General features: G+C 29.5%; 1 protein-coding gene across 2 annotated transcripts in view; it reads left to right on the top strand.

Annotated features, from left to right (window-relative positions):
• LOC143255804 (uncharacterized) overlaps window positions 1–17811 on the top strand; it is a 124175-nt gene that overhangs the window by 79608 nt on the left and 26756 nt on the right. For both annotated transcript variants that reach the window (XM_076512049.1, XM_076512048.1), the window contains exons 20-25: window positions 3559–3745; window positions 6035–6204; window positions 6916–7023; window positions 10824–10951; window positions 15923–16069; window positions 16349–16443. In XM_076512049.1, the coding sequence (XP_076368164.1) occupies window positions 3559–3745; window positions 6035–6204; window positions 6916–7023; window positions 10824–10951; window positions 15923–16069; window positions 16349–16443 (835 nt within the window). The remainder of the gene's footprint in view (window positions 1–3558; window positions 3746–6034; window positions 6205–6915; window positions 7024–10823; window positions 10952–15922; window positions 16070–16348; window positions 16444–17811) is intronic.

Genomic DNA, 17811 nt, shown 5'->3' with positions numbered 1-17811 from the left:
TTGAAAATTCATAAAGTAGCTTGGGCTGTATTTCTATTAATTATTTAACTGTGTAGAATAATTTAAATTATATTTTAAGTTCATTTTACTTCTGTGAGATATATTGATCATAAAATGGAATAAAATAAAATAATTAATGAAAAGTAAAAATACTAAACGTTTGTTTTATCATTAAATACCAATTTTGATTTAAACTTCTGAATTTTTAAACTCACTTACATTGATTTTTACCTTTTTTATTAAATGTCTACATTTGTAGCAATTTGTAGATAAACCAATGCATAGTTAAAAACTTCTGTATTTAGATTCTACTACAGAAAGTAATGTTTTAGGCATATGACCACCAAACATGATTTAAAATGTTCCAAGTTAGAACACAGAAAATTAAATAGGATATTTTTTCAAGTATCAAGTAGAGTAGTACTTAATATTATTGACTGAAAAGGAAAAAAATAGTAGCCAAAAAATGCTTTCCCAGAAAATGTCTTATAAAAGCTTATTCTGATATGATGAGTTGCTCCCCTCACAAGATAAGCCTCCCCTCTATAATCAAAGATTACAATATATCTTAAATATCTTTTCAACAAATTCAACCAAATGAATAGCATTACATATCAATGGAGAAATACCCAACACTTTGGCCCAGCATGGTCAGGTGGGTTAAGGCGTTCGACTCATTATCTGAGGGTCACGGGTTCGAATCCCCGTCACAACAAACATGCTCGCCCTTTCAGCTGGGGGGTGTTATAATGTCACAGTCAATCCCACTATTCATTGGTAAAAGAGTAGCCCAAGAGTTGGTGGTGGGTGGTGATGATTAGCTGCCTTCCCTCTAGTCTTACACTGCTAAATTAGGGACAGCTAGTGCACATAGCCCTCGAGTAGCTTTCTGCAAAATTCAGAAACAAACAAACCCAACACTTTCTAAAGGTAAAGTATACAGTTTATACAGATATAACATAAAAACTAGAGAAACATGATAATTAAAAATTATTTACTTTAAAATTAAGTAGGGATCCTTCTAAAAAAAAAATACTGAAACAAAAATGGAAACCACAATCACAAACTCATAAACATTTAATTCCTAATTTGGCAGGTTTATACACTTATCTGTAGGCCATAGTAAGGGTTAAATTTTATAAATTTGTGATTGTGGTTGTAATTTATAGTAGTTTTTGTAGCAAAATCCCTACTTTATTTGAAAGTTAATAATTTTTAATACTCTTTTATACTTTAAGAGAGTGAGATAAATAGCATGATAATACAAGCCTTTCTCTCTTTTCATAGGATTGTCTCCTCAAGCAGACATTAATACTAATACTGTTTTAAAATTCACAGTTTGGTCTAATTAAATCATGTGAATATTGCAACCTTCTGTTAAGCAACAAAACAGAGCAGTATGCTATGCTCATCAGTGTAACTCATACACTGGACTTATAGATTAAAAAAATTTCCTCTTCTAACACAACTAAATAAGTAGATGACAAACAAAATAATTCAAAATATGAAAATACAAAATACAAGCTACTATTAAAATAAAATATTAATACTGTAAACATAAAATAGAGGAAAATATTATGTGAATGATATATGTGTATGTGTTTATATTTATGGTAAATTAATCCTGTATTTCCCATGAATCAAAATAATAAATATATTACAAACATACAGAGCCCAAAACATAAGATTAATCCTCTTTAAAAACGAAAACAAAGAAAACAATCACTGAAATATGTATAGTATAATATGTATAGACAATAAAGTGAATTCAAAATAAAAGCAAAGAAACATAAGTCATGAGATTTGCAAAAGAAAAAAGGTTAGAAACATGTATACAAAAGTAAGACAAACTTAAATTCTAACTCTACAGTGTGCAAAATAATTCAACCAGCAAATGAAATGCAATAATACATTTTTATGTATAAAAAAACTTGAAACTAAACAGTTAAACATTGTCAAAAAATAAAAATTCAATGAGAATGTCTCTTTTGTTTTAGCTTTAACACAGATATTTAGAAGGGCTCTCAGTAATAGGCATTCCTAATTTTGTATTAACAAACTATATGGAATGCAGCTTGTAGGCAGCACCCACTAACACATTTAGGTTTACTCTTTTACTCTAAATGAATAGTGGAATTTGATCATCATACTTATAATCCATCCACCTTAAGGTGTGGAGAAAGATACTATTCATGGCAGTGGGATGTAAAACATGGACCTTCGGATTTGAATACCTGTCACACCAAACATGTTCACCCTTTCAGCTGTGGGGGTTTCATTTTGTGACAGTCAATCAGACTATTTAATAAAAGAGTAGTCCAGAGTGAGCAGTGGGTGGTGATGACTAACTGCCTTTCCTTTAGTCTTATGCTGCTAAATTAAGGATGGCTGGTGCATATATCACTTATGAAGGTTTGTGGGAAATTCAAACCAAACCACTAGGGCACACTAAGCTGAGATGAAAGTTGAATTAAATTCAGTAAAATAATAGTCTTCTAAGTAAAGGCTTTGAAATGTACATAATCCCAAAGTTGAAAATAACGTTTAATTATAAAATGTACAATGAAGTGAAATGTAAAACACTATTTACTGTGTGTGTATATACAAAACTTCAGTTTTTATGTATACATTCATGACAGAAAGCAGTATAGGTTATTTATATATAAAAAACAACAAAAAATCATTAAATTACAATAATAATAAAAAGCCAAATACATATTCTAGATATATATACGTACATGGAAAGCAACAGAATAGTGTTAAAAGAGTTCATATAAATAAACAGTTTAATATTTAGAAACTGTAGCTCTAATGGGTCAACTTGAGCTGCCCACCAGTGGCTCAGCAATAAGTCTCAAGGCTTATAACACTAAACATCTCCCACCATTGTGACTTGGTTCTAGTAACTTCTAAAGGTTCTCTTCAGTGTAGGACTATAGGAGCATTGAATGCTGGCTTGTATAGAGGGTCACACCATACCCATGATTGGTAATTTATTCTCTGCAACTTTCTTCCAGTGACTTTGGCTTGTGGTGATTTGCTTTAGTTCTGTGTAAATAAAACCTGGACTTAATTCTCTCATTTTGTTAATAAAGTTTGGAGTTTTGGAATTTCTACTGAAATGCTTGAAAACACTAATTATTCAGTAGAGGATTCTCTGAGCCAACCAAGGTTCTTCAGGTCAAAACCTTCAGATCAGTTTGTTTTTCATTCATCTCCCTAGTGTAGTTATTTCCAGATAGTCATACATTTGGCATGTATCTGTAACAGTTAATGCTGTTTATTAAGAATTAATATTAAACCTGATAATTTGTTACGATGTGTCAAAAGAACTTGTAAGTGAAATAACGGATGTATGGTACATAATGCTCTTTGCGATACTGTGAAACTTGTTGAAGGACATTTTGAAATGATGATCCTATTTTAGGTCATATTTACAGTGTCAGTTTGGTTTGTTTTTCTATGTCAGTATCATATTTTTTACTAAGTATAAGTCACTAAGTTTATTAAGTAAGAAAATTGTTAAGGTTATTGCTAATGAAACATTTTTTCTTTTAGGTGTCTGGGCTTTAGCTGCAAGTTTTGTTAATGTTGAGAGTCATACTCTTGAAAATATTTATAAAAAGAACTATAAAAGCTATTGGGATGAATTGATAAGCACAGAAACTTTCTTGAACAAGTGTTTTCCTGACAATATGGAAAGACTCCGCTTTGTATATCATGTGAGAAAGCTTTCTTGGGACATGTGAGTCAAATATCAATGTTTTGATTTTGAAAGTCAGTTTTATTTTATACATTGTGAGACATGAGTAATATATTTAAAAGCATTTCATAAAATTTGTAAATAGAGATAAATTTAAATGAGATGCTTCTATACATTAAAACGTGCTTTGCTGTTTGCTTTACTTAGCCATAGGACTGTTACGTCATAGGAAGATGTAACTTTTTCTCCTTAGTAAGGTAACTTCTGTTATAATAATGCTATATTTGTAAAGGATTTGAGAAATCCCATCTATCTTTAATTGTCTTGGCCTCTCTTTTTCTCTGTTTCACAAGAGTTTTTTATTGTAGGCTTTTGATATTTTTTGGCTTTGGACCATACATGTTTGGTGGCCAGACCATATGATTTTTTGTTTTGTACATAAAGCTGGCTTGCTCTGACCACATCTGTGATGTCATCATTCCTGATTTTATCATTTATTATTTTCTTCACTTCTCTGTATAGGCTTCTTATTGCAAATTTTTTGATTTTGTTCATTTACTTTACTTATGGTTCATGTGTGACATTAGTAGTGAAGAGTTGGAGTGAAGACTACATTTTTGAGTTTATATTTAGTGTATATTAATATTGTGTCAAGAGTGGGCCCAGTGTTGTTAACATTGTTTGGTTTTCATACTTTCATGAAGATGTTTTCAATGTCCTTGTCTTCTGCTGTGTTTACGATTTCTTGGATTTAGATTTTAATACCAGTGTTTCTGTTGTTTATGTACTGATTCTCATACCATATTCCACAGTGGTTTCGTTTAGTTTGTGTGTTCCTTGAGTCTGTTGTAGTTTTTTTTTTTTTTTACACCACAGTAGGGTTAGCGTCTTTGGTTATTCAAGTAGATAACGAAAAGTATTGTTTATGATACACATCTTACGTAGAGAGAGATATTATGTAAAGGTAGAATATAGAAAACATACACTTTAAGGACACACTAATAATGGTTAAGGGTTTTAGGTGAACTCTGAGATTAATCCTCAAATACTTTTCAATTTTCAACCTCTTAGTGTCTTCTGAAAGCATATACTTATGTACTTTTCTTTGTTCAGCTGCTTACCTTTTATTTTTTACAAATACGCACAGTAATATATTGGTATTAAGTGGTGGAATGAAATAGACAAAATACAGCATTGAAGTTAAAATAATTATTTATTTGTAAGGAAACTTAAAAGTCAGTTTGTCTGATGGTAGACAATTGTGATGTGGTGAATGCAGAAAAGAAATAAAAATATGACTTTTATTGAATAAAAAGGTAATTAGTAAAGAATAAATTAAAAATAGGCTTTCCTTGATGATGAATGATAATCATAGGAACTAAAATAAAACAGTCAGAAAATTAGATCAGTGAAATGTGAATGATACATCACAAGCAAGCCTTGATTTTATCAGAACATAAACAATTGAAATCTGAGAAAAATTCTAAAATTACATGTCACTTTTATTTTCTAGTGGACCAAATATGAAGGTAAATTACAAGAATCCTGAAGTATCTCTGTTCTGTGTATGTTCATAGAGCAGTTTCACATAATGAAGACAAAATCTAGGTGATTGTTTAATATTTTAAATGTGAGAATTGAAGTAAAATAAATGGGTTGCTGTATTTAATTAAAAGACTAAATGAAAATAAATATCGGTGGAAAGCAGATTAAGGAAAATGAAACAATAAACAAAATAAAGGTTGTAGATATAAAGATGATATTTCTACAGCAAGTTATGACTCTCAAGATCTGAGAAAATCTGATTAAAAATTCTAAAACTGCTTCAGCAATTTACCTTCTTTCTTTAGCTGACCACATGTAAAGATGTGCACAAAAATCTGAATTACCTCTGCATCTTGTGACAGCTGTAAAGTAGTCCTTTACACAAGAAGTAAGGTAGAACACTGTACAGTTATTACATGAAACAATTGAAATCTTCTATGATAAGATCCAGCTTCAGTGGATAACAGTAATGGCTGACATTACCTTGACCTTGACCAAATTTAGTACGTTTAAAAATTCAAGTTCTTGTAAATATGAAATAAATATGCTATGGAGAAGGAGATATGTAAAATATGCATTCTACACTTATATCAACTGCTCGAAATAATTTGCTACAATGAAAGGTTTGTAAATTCAGATTAAAATTAGTAATCAATTTTTTTTCTCTTACTTATAATGTGAAAAAATATTTATTGTTATAGATGGTTTAAAATATTAGGTAAGTATCATAGTTAGATGTTGTTTACTAGTAAGTTATGTTATTACTAATTCTCATATTATTGACAGGGAATTCCCAAAGGTAGTTTTCAACATATACACTCAAGACAGTACAATAATTACTGAAGAAACTACAGGTGGAGAAGAAAAATTAATAATGAGAGTTAGAAATTTGTTGCAAAATACAGAGTGTGAACATCTTAAGATAAGGAAAGACAGTGTGATTGTCAGAAGTACTTGTAAGTTTTAATACTGGTAATATTTCTAATTATGATACTTTGGTTTCACATGTATAATTCTGTTGTAAGTTAAAATTATGTACATTAGAAAACTTCATATGACTGAAAAATAATTATAATAAAAAATAAAATGTTCATAATATCTTTATTTGGCACCTCGTATTCATAATTTTATTCCTTATAGTATAAGATCTTCTATTAATCGTGTTAATCAAAAGAAATACTTAAAACAATGGATCTTAAATACTGATGATAATATTCTGGGAACTTTATATTGATTTTGTAAGTTTTGATTTTACTTTATTATGTGTTTAACCATCACAGGACGAGTTAACTCTTTGTTGATGGTTTTATATTGATATTTGATTTTTTGTGTCTAATTTATTGCTTAATAAATTTATTATTATTTATTATTATATTTATATATATATATATAATGTTATTTCTACTTACACACTATGTCACTGAAACTAATTTCTAAAAATATCAAAGTTGGAAATATTAACAAGTAAGTAATGAATACAAAGTTTGATCCATACAGGAAATCAGTTATTTTTATTATCTATTCCCATAACTCTACATAATAGAAAATATTTAAAAATGTTCAGTATAATATAATTTAATGCTGAAACTTCTAATTTCCATGTTTTTTTATTAAGGTATTAAATATCTAATTGTTGTAAGAAAACGTTTTTATTGGGTTTTTCTCAGTGAGCTGTTTCCAGGATGTGACATTTGATACAGAGAGTGGGACTAATCTGACATGGCCTCACACTGAAATTGGATCTTCTGTTATTCCTGAAGAGCCCTGTATTGAAAGTAAACATACTATTACTGTTTTACAAGCAAATGAATAGAAAATAATCTCATCTGTAGAAACGTTTCTAAATCTTGTTATTAAGGGGCATAACAACTCACAGTATAGACAGTACTGCTGTTCTCAATAGCAGTTAAGAGTGGTTTTCATCTCTTTGATTTCTTTTATATTAGAAGAGATTTCAGGCTGATAAAGAACTCAGCAGAGTGTCATAAAGTTACTTGTTGTAAATAACTGGTGATAAAAATGATATAATAGTGATAAAAATGATATAATAGTGATAAAAATGATATAATAGTGATAAAATGGTGATAAAAATGGTACAAATATAGTATGACCTGGAGCTTATCTTCCTCAAATATATTTAATTGATGTGATCGTTAGTCTACTGTATCTAAAATTAGGAACTACAACACTTTGACCTTAAATAAAACTGGGGTGTTGGGTATCTGTGATTTTCTTTTGTTCTTGTTTTAGTCTCATAAGAAAACTTGAAGTCCTTCTCATGCCCCATTAGGTATTCATACATTAATTAAACTATGTGACAAAATTTTTACTTTTTCAGTTCCTGGGCAGAAAGTGTTATTTTCCTAATTGCTTATGCCTAAAGTAAATGGAAAAGACCTATTTTTCTCTTCAAACTTTGCTTTTGTGATCTGGGAGCGTATAAGGAAAACATGATGGGAGACTATATTTGGGGGCTGATACATAAAAGTGATTTACATTACAGTCACAAATCTCGAAAAACTACTCACTTCTAAACATTTTTGTTCATTTTTGTGTAACTTTAGTATAAATACATGTAAATTTTTATTCATATGTTTTATTCAGATCTTATGTAAATGAAAATGTGCAAATTTGCCCATTTTTACATAGAAAATAGGTTAATTTCTAAATTTCATTATCCAGGTCACAAAAGCAAAGTTTGAAGAGAATAATGGCCATTTTCTGTACTTTTACAACATTAGCAATTAAGAAATAGCACATACTATCCAGGATCAAAATTTGTTTTACATAATGTTAAGAGTTAAACTACATGAGAAATATTCACTGTTTATTATATGATTTAATACTTTATTTATGCAATAATATCACTTATTGTTTCTAAAATAATTTTGTTATCTCTCTAACACTTCTGGAATCTGTATTTTGTGGATAGTTATTACTCCTCTGAACATTACTGTATCTAAATACCAAGGTGTTTTTTACAGTCTGTACTCTGTATGTTTGAACAGGTATTTGTGAAAGCATGGAATTTAATTATTTTAAGTTATCAGTAACTTGTTTCATTCTATATTCTCTAACATGTCATTTGTTATGGGCTATCCAGCTGCTGCAGTTCATGTTTTTTTTCAAAATATTTTACTAAAAGTTGTCTGCTTATCTTCAGCATGTGTTTCTCACCTTATTAATATAATAGTTTTGAAGAGACAAGAAGTATTTAATTAACACTAACAGTAACTAGTTGATTTTTCTCTTGTAATAAGTAATCTAGTTTTTAACATTATCTTCAAATTCCAGTCTAGCTCCCCTGTACTTCTAGTGGCTACCTGCTCATTCTTATTTTTAAACTTCTCTCACATCTTTACTTTTTTTTTTAATTGCAATATAATCATACATATGTAAAATAATCTAGATTTATTTTTCTGTGAAAAACATGTAAGTTACTTTAAATGCACTCAAAAACTTGCAAGTTTATGCTCTACACTCATTTTTATGTTTTTCTTTAGTACTGAGTTTAGAAACCCATTTGAACTGTTGCATGCATCCTCTGAATTTGTTGGCTCTTCTCTAAAACTGGTCATTTATGCTGCCCATACTGTTTTTCTGGATTAAAGTACTTTAAAATTCTTCTAAACATTTAATAGTTACAAAAACTAGTTGTGATTTAAATTTAAATACTCTGCTTAACATTCATAAATAAATATCAATTTAATTTACTTGAATTTAAACAAGTGTGTATTAAGTAAAGTGAGACAATTACATTTTTCAGTTGGTAGTATCAGAGATCTTTACAGTTATTTGAGTTTGATAGTTGCTTATTAAAATAATTGCCACTAAATGTTATTCAGTAGACCCATTTTCTAGTGTATTTTATTTAAATATTTGTTTTAAAAATGAGCAGCTGTTAACTTAAAATTGCTATTTTCTGTAACAAGTGTTTGTGGATATGCATAGAATACCAGTTTTTAGCTTAACATCTTTCCTGGAAACGAAACTGGTTGCTCAACCACTATGCAAGTTATTCAGGTTTTTTATAACTATAAATATTCATTAGGTAGTTCTTCTACAATAAAATCCTCAATAAATGAATCAAGAACTTGCTTCTCTATCAGTTAAATGCATTTGTTTAGCACTGTGGTAATTTAATGGTTAAATAGCATACACACTACACACAGGAGCTTGACTTCTAAAACTATACCTTGAGGATCTAGTATGTAGAAGAAGGCATAAAGATTTGTTACAGGTGAAGCAAATGATATGATATTGGTAAGATAAACTTAACGGGGAAATAAATGGAAAGTAGAATTAAGCATTTATGACAAGTAAAACCAAGACAAGCTAAGAACACATTGCAAGTTTTGTCTTTCTCAAATCAAACTCCTGTTTTATCAAAAAACCATAATGAATATGCTGCAAAAGTGCCAAAATTTTATTTATAATATACATTTTGTATAAGTGACCAGATGGTAAACTGGTACTGTAACGTAGACATATTTCTACTTTGTGTTACAGTCACACAATGGTAGAACACAACATAATATAGTTTTTCATGAAATGTTGAAAACATTTCTTGAGGATCATACTGTAAAAAGTAACATCTCATGCAAAACTTGATACATGACTTTATTATGAGCTAAGATGTTCTGGATCAGATTTTAAGATAATTTTAAAATACTTGTAAATATGAAGCATATATTAGGAGAGTAAAGTAAATAGTGTTAGCTAACTACAGCACATTATGCTTCAAAGTTACTGGAATAGTAAATGGTATTTGAATGTTTTTTGTTTTGTTTTTTTACAAAATATGTTTTTTATTTTCATCACTCTGAAAAGTTAGATGTGAAAAAGTGTTTGAAATAAAGTACATATTACTAAATACAAATATGTGCTGATTTTGAATCAGCTTTTTTTTCTAGATATATTTAAGTTAGATTACACAGGTCTGAAATTGTTTTATTGTTAAATTCATAGGGTTGGGTTGTAAGATGAGCTTGAAAGTTCATTTCTTACACTTGTATATTGACTATTTCCCTGAAAATATTTGTCATCAATGAGGAACAAGTGAAAAATTTAAACAAAACATCAACAAAATGGAGAGAAAGGTAGAATATCAGCACAAAGGTCATACTGCTGGTCATTGAAATGAGATACTCCAGACACAATACATAAAGACCACAACACCTAGTTTTGAGACTAAAAGACACATATTTCACAAAAAATCAGGATTAATAAAAATGCATAACAAGAAAAAATGTTCATTGTGATAAATGAAATTATAATTTTGTCTAAGTAAGATTTGTTTTTTTTCTTCTAGATATATAAAAAAGTCTTACACGATTGAAAAAATGTTATTGTTTTTGAAATCTGTATAGCTGAGTTATGTAAAATCTTTTATTAAAACCAAAATAACTTTTATGAGGTTAAAATTTGCAGGCTAGTATTATTTGTGTATAAAGTAATGTAAGTTCTGAAGAATTAAAGCTCGTGAACTTTGATAAGTTTCTGAATACAACCCACGAATAAAAACACAGTTTCATTAGCTATATATTGTGATCTATATCTGTCTGTATCACTGTAGAAAATGGTGATCCTGTAGTTCGAAAGTGTGAGGGAGATTTCATTGTGGGTGCCTTCTGGGGAGCTGTTAAGGGATCATGTAGAGGAACACTTAGTAATGTCAACTTAGCCCTATACAACTTAAGTCAGGTGAGTTTACTACACTTACAGAGAGAAAACAATCATTAGTTTTCTGGCTATATTAATTTTAATAAAGAAACTGAGATAAATTCAGTGAGTTCAGTGGATAATCTTTAAACAGCTAAGTAATCTATTTGAACTGTAAACTACACAAAAGGAAGCAAACATATTAGACACTGGCTTAATCTGTTACTGTTTAGTGACTTGAGTCTTCCCTGTATATTTATAGGTATTATTAATTTTGTTAATGTATTTCTCAAGATGATACCTTTTGTGTCATTCTGTGTTCTAAAGTATTGTATGAAAGAAATATAAAAAAAAAAAAGGAGCAAAAATTAAACTTCATCAACAACGTATTAAGTTTTATTTTCAATACTCTTTAGTTGCTGTTTTTCATATATGGTATCCTCGGCTTTACTTTATAGTATTTCCAAGAATAAACATAATACTGAAGCAAACACAGGTTTTACAGCTTAGTGTGTGGAAGAACAAGTGTATTTACTTGCTTTATTTGAAAATAACCTAAGAAAATTGTGTGAAGCTGATGCAAAAATAAACACTTCTTCTTAAAGAAAACAGCCAATCATACAAGTGGGGAACTATTATAATATTAAATATGAAGTAAAGTAAAATAAGATAAACAGCATTAAGATAAAAGAATGAAAACTGTGTTAAGAACACAATTCAGTTAAACAATATCAGTATGTCAGCACACAGTGAGGGTGAAGCTTCACATGTAAGTTTAACCCTTACAATTCAGGAATGTATTTATCTTAAGATTACAAAGTTACATTCACAATTCATCATCTTTTATCTGTTGCTGGCAAATCAGAAAACAGAATTACAAGAATCTGTAAATATCCATAATATAAGTGTCTGTTGTAGAGTATATGTGTGTGTGTGTCATATATATATAAAAGGTAACATTGAAAACAATACAACTTTCACTTGAAGCAGACGATTTTAATGATTGAACTCTACTACAGAAGTAACTTTACCACATGAAGTCAAACAGATTTTGGATGTTCAAAGTCAGAACTTAGAAAATGTTTTTCATTTTGAAGGCAAACATAAACCTTATTATGAGCACTTTCAAAAGGTAGTTCTTTCTTTTTCAGGTGCAAACTGAGATTGACTTTCTTTACCTTATGTGATCTCCTAACATCATGAATGTTTAAGTTAGTAAATATTAAATATATATATTATGGGCAAACTACATGTGTTATTTGCATATGACAACCCTCTAATCTCTTTTCATATGCTTGCCATAAACACAAATTATAACAAAATCTGACAAAGGATGTACATCATGATAATTGTAATACAAACTAATGTTATTCAGAATTAGTTGGCATTCTGGTTAATGCAGTTTGAATATAACACATGACTAACAAAATCATTAAAATGTTTTCATTTCAGCAACCCCTGTTATTCTCTTAAGGTAACACTAGTCAATTCATAGGACGTGTGGTTACAATGCTATATGTTGTGCAAAGTAGATGATAGTAGCATCCTCCAGTGAATGACATATTTATATTGTAGATAGCACTAATGATTTATAGTAACTTTGACATTATCTGTTAAATTGGAATGTTGAAACTAACCAGTCTGGTTAGGAAAATAGTTACACACCTAATTCAATAAAAGTGATTGTATTTACTAGCCAAGCTAGTACATACAGACACTGTTTGTGTTATAATGAAGATTACTCATTATAGTTTTACAATGTGTTAATTTACAGTTTTTGTTTATTAAAAATTCATATACTTGGAAGAATTAAGAATTATGATGTAATAGATTTCTTACTGAATTTCCTGTTATTCAGTGAATCTAGCCCATCATTCAAAATAAAGTCAATTTAAATTAATAATAAAAAATTGATAGTGTGACTATGTAGCAAAACCACAGCCAAGGGAACGGGCTTGAAGAAAGCAAAGTAATGTGTTGTACATTATTGCAGAGTTTTCTGTTTTATGCTGAAATGGATGATACCCTTTAGCCTTACTCTTGTGTTATTAAATTAAAAAAAAAAGCTTTATTATTATGTAAATGGCTTTTTTCAGAACTTAATAGGGTTGTTGCATCTAGGGAAAGTATTGATGAAGACATAGACATATTCAAGGGAAAAAACTTATTGCAGTAGATTCTGTATACCATAGAAGCTGTTATACCATAGAAGCAATTTATATTAACAAGATAAACTTAAGCAACTTTTCACAAAAACAGGCACAACATGTTCCTAATAAAGATTATTGCTACATCATGACCTTCATGAAATGCCTTGATTGAAGCAATAATAACTTAATGCAAGAAGGACAGGGAATTTGTTTTGATAAACTCAACATATATAGGATATTATTAACAACTGATGATCAGAGTAATAGTCAAATGTATCACAGTGTAAATCACAAAGACTCATCAAATACTAGGTAACATTACCTTCATCCAAGCTCAACACTGCCAATCATTTTCAAGCATTTTGATTAGCAGCCTGATCACATTAGATGATGCGATCAAGACTGCCTCTGGTTTAAAAACTAGCTTTAAAGCTTCTCAAGAATAAGCTGAGCATTCTGATTTTATATGTTCAGAAGGCATAAAGGCTTAAAATGTTACTATCATTGGTACAATGCAGCTTCCCTTCTGAGAAATGAAATGACAAATCTTCAGATACAACAAAATTATCCATTTCCTTCTGAAGTCAGCATTGATTTGTTGTTCACTGATAGAGTACAATAAATCTCCCTGTCTTTTATGAATTTTAACATTCGAGTAATTCTCAGGAAAAAAAAAGTATTTCCATGTATTGACACTCAACCAGAGTTTTTTAGTTTTTTTTTGTAATGTGATAATTCCATGTAGTTTTACAAATTACATATTAGATAGGCATAAATATAGTGGTATATTTCACAAGTTCTTTGTTTCAATCTTACTCCTGTAACATTTAAGGAACTTCATATTCTCATCTGAATCATTAGCCATTCTATATCCAGCATGTACTACCTTTTTTTACACAGATTTACACTACAAATAAAATTAATCTACAGGTGACAGACATAGTAAATGGAATATACTCATAGTTACAAAATCATCCTTATAAATGTACAGAGATAGACCAACTATGTGATCAGTTATCAAGGTTAGCTGCAATTTACAGTTAGCATGTCTTGAATTTAGAATACTTTCATCTAACTGTGTGCATGTTTTTCCCATAAAGTACAGAAAGCTGTCATGTGTTTCATGCATTTAAATACTGTTGTTGTTTGCAAGTAAATTTTAACAGTGTGCATTGCTAACGTTTATACATAGTCATAATAGTGACTTACAGGTTATTTTTGTTTTGGTACCAGAATACATCATTCTTCACAAGAGGTTGAGACTTATGCCTCAGCTTACATTAAGACAGTGGTTCATTTCTCGGACTTCCTAATCCCAGGGTCTTTTTTTAGACTTGGAAATCCAATCCATTGTCTTCTGTTAGTCTTTCTCAGGTTCAGGTTTCATTTATTCTTCTCTCACAACATTTAATCCTCCATCCATCTTGTTTTGGATGCAATTTGCTGTTTTTGTCAGGGAATTTTAATAGCCACTCATTCATTTCTTTTCTTACATTGGTGTACTTCTTCTACAGCCTTGTCACTCGGTTACTCTGTGTTTGAGATTTGTTGGGGAAGGATACCCTTCTTAACCAGGTAAATTTACCTTTTACCTCAAATACTTTTGTTTGACTACTTTCCTCTGTTGTTGAGACTTTTGTGTTATAGGCTGTGATGGATGCCATTTTTTCTTGCTTTCCTGCCTTCTGTGAAACTCTTTCTATGCTACTTACTATCTTCCACCTCACCTTCACTCCCTTTATCTTCAGCCTGTTCCTCTGCTCTCATTTGTTTTTCCTTTTTCCATGGACTTCAGAGCTGACAGTTTAGTCTGTGACTATCGTTTTGGACTTGGGAACAGTTCTTTCTCCCTGTGACTATAGATTACCATGGTAGGCATCTTTAGTGCTTCTTTTCATATTCCCATATCTCCAAGCATCCAGGCTTTACCTTTGGTTTGTCTTTCATGGTTAGGTTAATCAATTCTGAGCTATTTTTTTTTAGCCTGGTATTGGCACCATGCATTTTTTTTAATACATAGTGCATGACTTCATTCAGCATCTACTATGAGAAATTGAGTTCCAGGTTTATATATAAGTAGCCAGAACACCAATAGACTGCATGCTGTCAAGCACTCCAAGCAAAAACTGCCATTTGGGTCAATCAGCATAAACTCTGCTCTGATTGTAGGAAATAAATAACAGATTATGAGAGGTGACTCTCTGACTATATAAAGAAGGCATCATTCACAGATTGAAGGTAGTCATCCGTGAGCTTCTGACAATGACATCTTTGCAATGGGCATACTGTGAAAATTATTGGTCAGTTTTATCTATGCAATTGGCAAACTGATGTTCTGTGGGAGAATTATTTAAAGTTGATAAGACCATACCCAGGAAGAAAAAACTGCAGAAGTACATGTAGAATAGTAAATCACTGTATTGCTATGTACAGAAATAGCATTCTGTTTTACTGAACACAAGGTTCAATGCATTAGTGCTGTATAACATGATTATTGTGTCAATTGACTGTACATTAGTTAACATCTCACTCTTTAAATATCCTTCTTCAGAAAAATTTGCATCCTTTGTTTACTAGTCTTCCCCTCTTGATATTGCACTACTCAATGGTTAAAAACATTAACCAAATACATAGGTGATAAACATGTTGCTTTCTTTATTTCATGAAAATTGTTCTTGTAAAGCAAAGTACTTTTAAATCCCTGTATCAGTTATTTTCTTTTAAAAAATATATATTCAGCAGTAGAACTTTTAACAACAATTATCTTTTCTTGATTAAATTTCTGAAATTTTTGAGTTTTTGGTGTCTAGCAGATTGTTAATTTATTGAAGTAATGATAAGCGTGTCTTTTTTTTCTTTCTAGGTTGAAGTAAAAAAAGAAAATATTTTTAGTGTGTCTAGTAACATGAGAACCTTGACAGAGAACCACAGTATATTTCAAGCTCTTGATGTGTACTATGTTGCAAAAATAATGAAAAAAATTTCATTTACAGATATCATAAATATTTCTGTAAGTGTTCTTGTTTTAAAAATTATAGAATGATCTTCTGTTTTATATATTCTTTTTATATATTCATACGTTTTTTAAAAAAATAGTTATTTGTCTTGACAAAGTCAAGATTGTTGATTACGTAATTTTTTATCATGCATTGTATTATACTTTATAACAAATGATTAAACAGCAGGATAGTTTGACATGTAAAGTTTTCTTTTAGATATTATACTGTATATTAATCAATCTTCATTTAGGAAAGTTTTATTGTATAATATAGATTATTTTTGATTATAGGCACTACACAACATTGTTCATGCCACTGATAACATTCTAGAAATTGAAGAATCCATATTAGAATCTTCCCAGAGAAAAGTAAACGCTACCAGCATGTATGTTTTATCATAAAATCATATTAAAATGCAAAATTTGTCTAACGTAAAACATTTTCTAATGATAGAAAATGAAATACTGTGGTGAAATATTTACTTATTAACACATTGCTACTAAATTAATTCATTAATAAATATTATTTGGTATATGTTCACATTGGTCTCATGTCATAATAGTATAATGTCTGTGATGATGAGAAATCCACTTGAAGTGAAATTGTATTTTAAGATGGCTGGTATGGGTATTAAATCTTTTATTAATATAAAGTAGAGAACAATGTTTTGACCTTCTTAGGTCATTTTCAGTTTAACAAAAAAGTTAACCCGAAGATGCCCTGAGAAGATCAAAACGTTGTTCTCTACTTTACTTTAATAAAAGTTTTAATACCCATACCAGCCATCTTGAGATACAATGATATAATCTGTATTAATGTGATGGAAAAAATACTTTAGATAAAAACTAACTGCTATTTTTTAAGTTTAGCTACAACAAAAATCCTTACTTGTGAAATATTTTCTTGACTAGAGAATCTATTTGTTTGGTTCATTCTAGTTACGAGATTGTGACTGAAGAGTGCCAGCTTTAGGAAATTTATAAACCTTAATGAACAAAGTGTCTGTGGAATTGTTAATATATATTCAAAAGATATATTTTAACTAAAAAACATTGGCCTTTGCATACTTTGTTTTTTAAATAGAGAATTAAATTATTATAGGTAGCTCTGCATAGTTAAACTTTATTATTTAAAATAATATTTATGTATGGATGTTTCACAGTTTCTTTTCATCTTTCTTTCCATTGTTCTTGTAATGTTTGTAGTGTTTGTGAGGTTACTTTCATTGTTTTTTTATTTCACAAGAAGTTTTATTTAAATATACACTTTTAAGGGTCTGTTAAGTGAATGTATGCTTTTTTATGTGATCTAAATAATCATAAGTAGTGAAAAAATTAGTAAAACTATTTCTTCCTAGTAGCTGTAATAATAATAATAACACATGTAATGTTCAGTCTCTACTTATAAAAACTTCTCAGTAATTGTAGTCCTATTTTATGAAAATAATAGCTATCTCATTTTAACTTTTTGATGTAATGTGAACTATTTCTGGCTCAACAGTTTTGAAAGAGTAAAAGAATAAGTCAAGCTTTTTATTACTATTTTTTAAAAATCACAGTAATTATCTCCTGCTGAAGAGAGCCATGTATCTTAGTTCACTGAAGAGTTTTGTTCAGACAATTTTTAAAAATATGTTCTTAAAATAAATATGAGAAAGGTTTATAAAAATATATAAAAGTACTTAATGAAGTAATAAATTGTATTTCAATGTGATTTAATACCATGGAAAATAAAATAAAAATGTTATGGTCTT

Source organism: Tachypleus tridentatus, chromosome 7 (assembly GCF_004210375.1).
Source record: "Tachypleus tridentatus isolate NWPU-2018 chromosome 7, ASM421037v1, whole genome shotgun sequence".
In the NCBI taxonomy this organism is placed as follows: Eukaryota; Metazoa; Arthropoda; class Merostomata; order Xiphosura; family Limulidae; genus Tachypleus; species Tachypleus tridentatus.
Note: the sequence above shows the minus strand (reverse complement) of the source record. Positions and strands in the feature narration are given on the sequence as shown.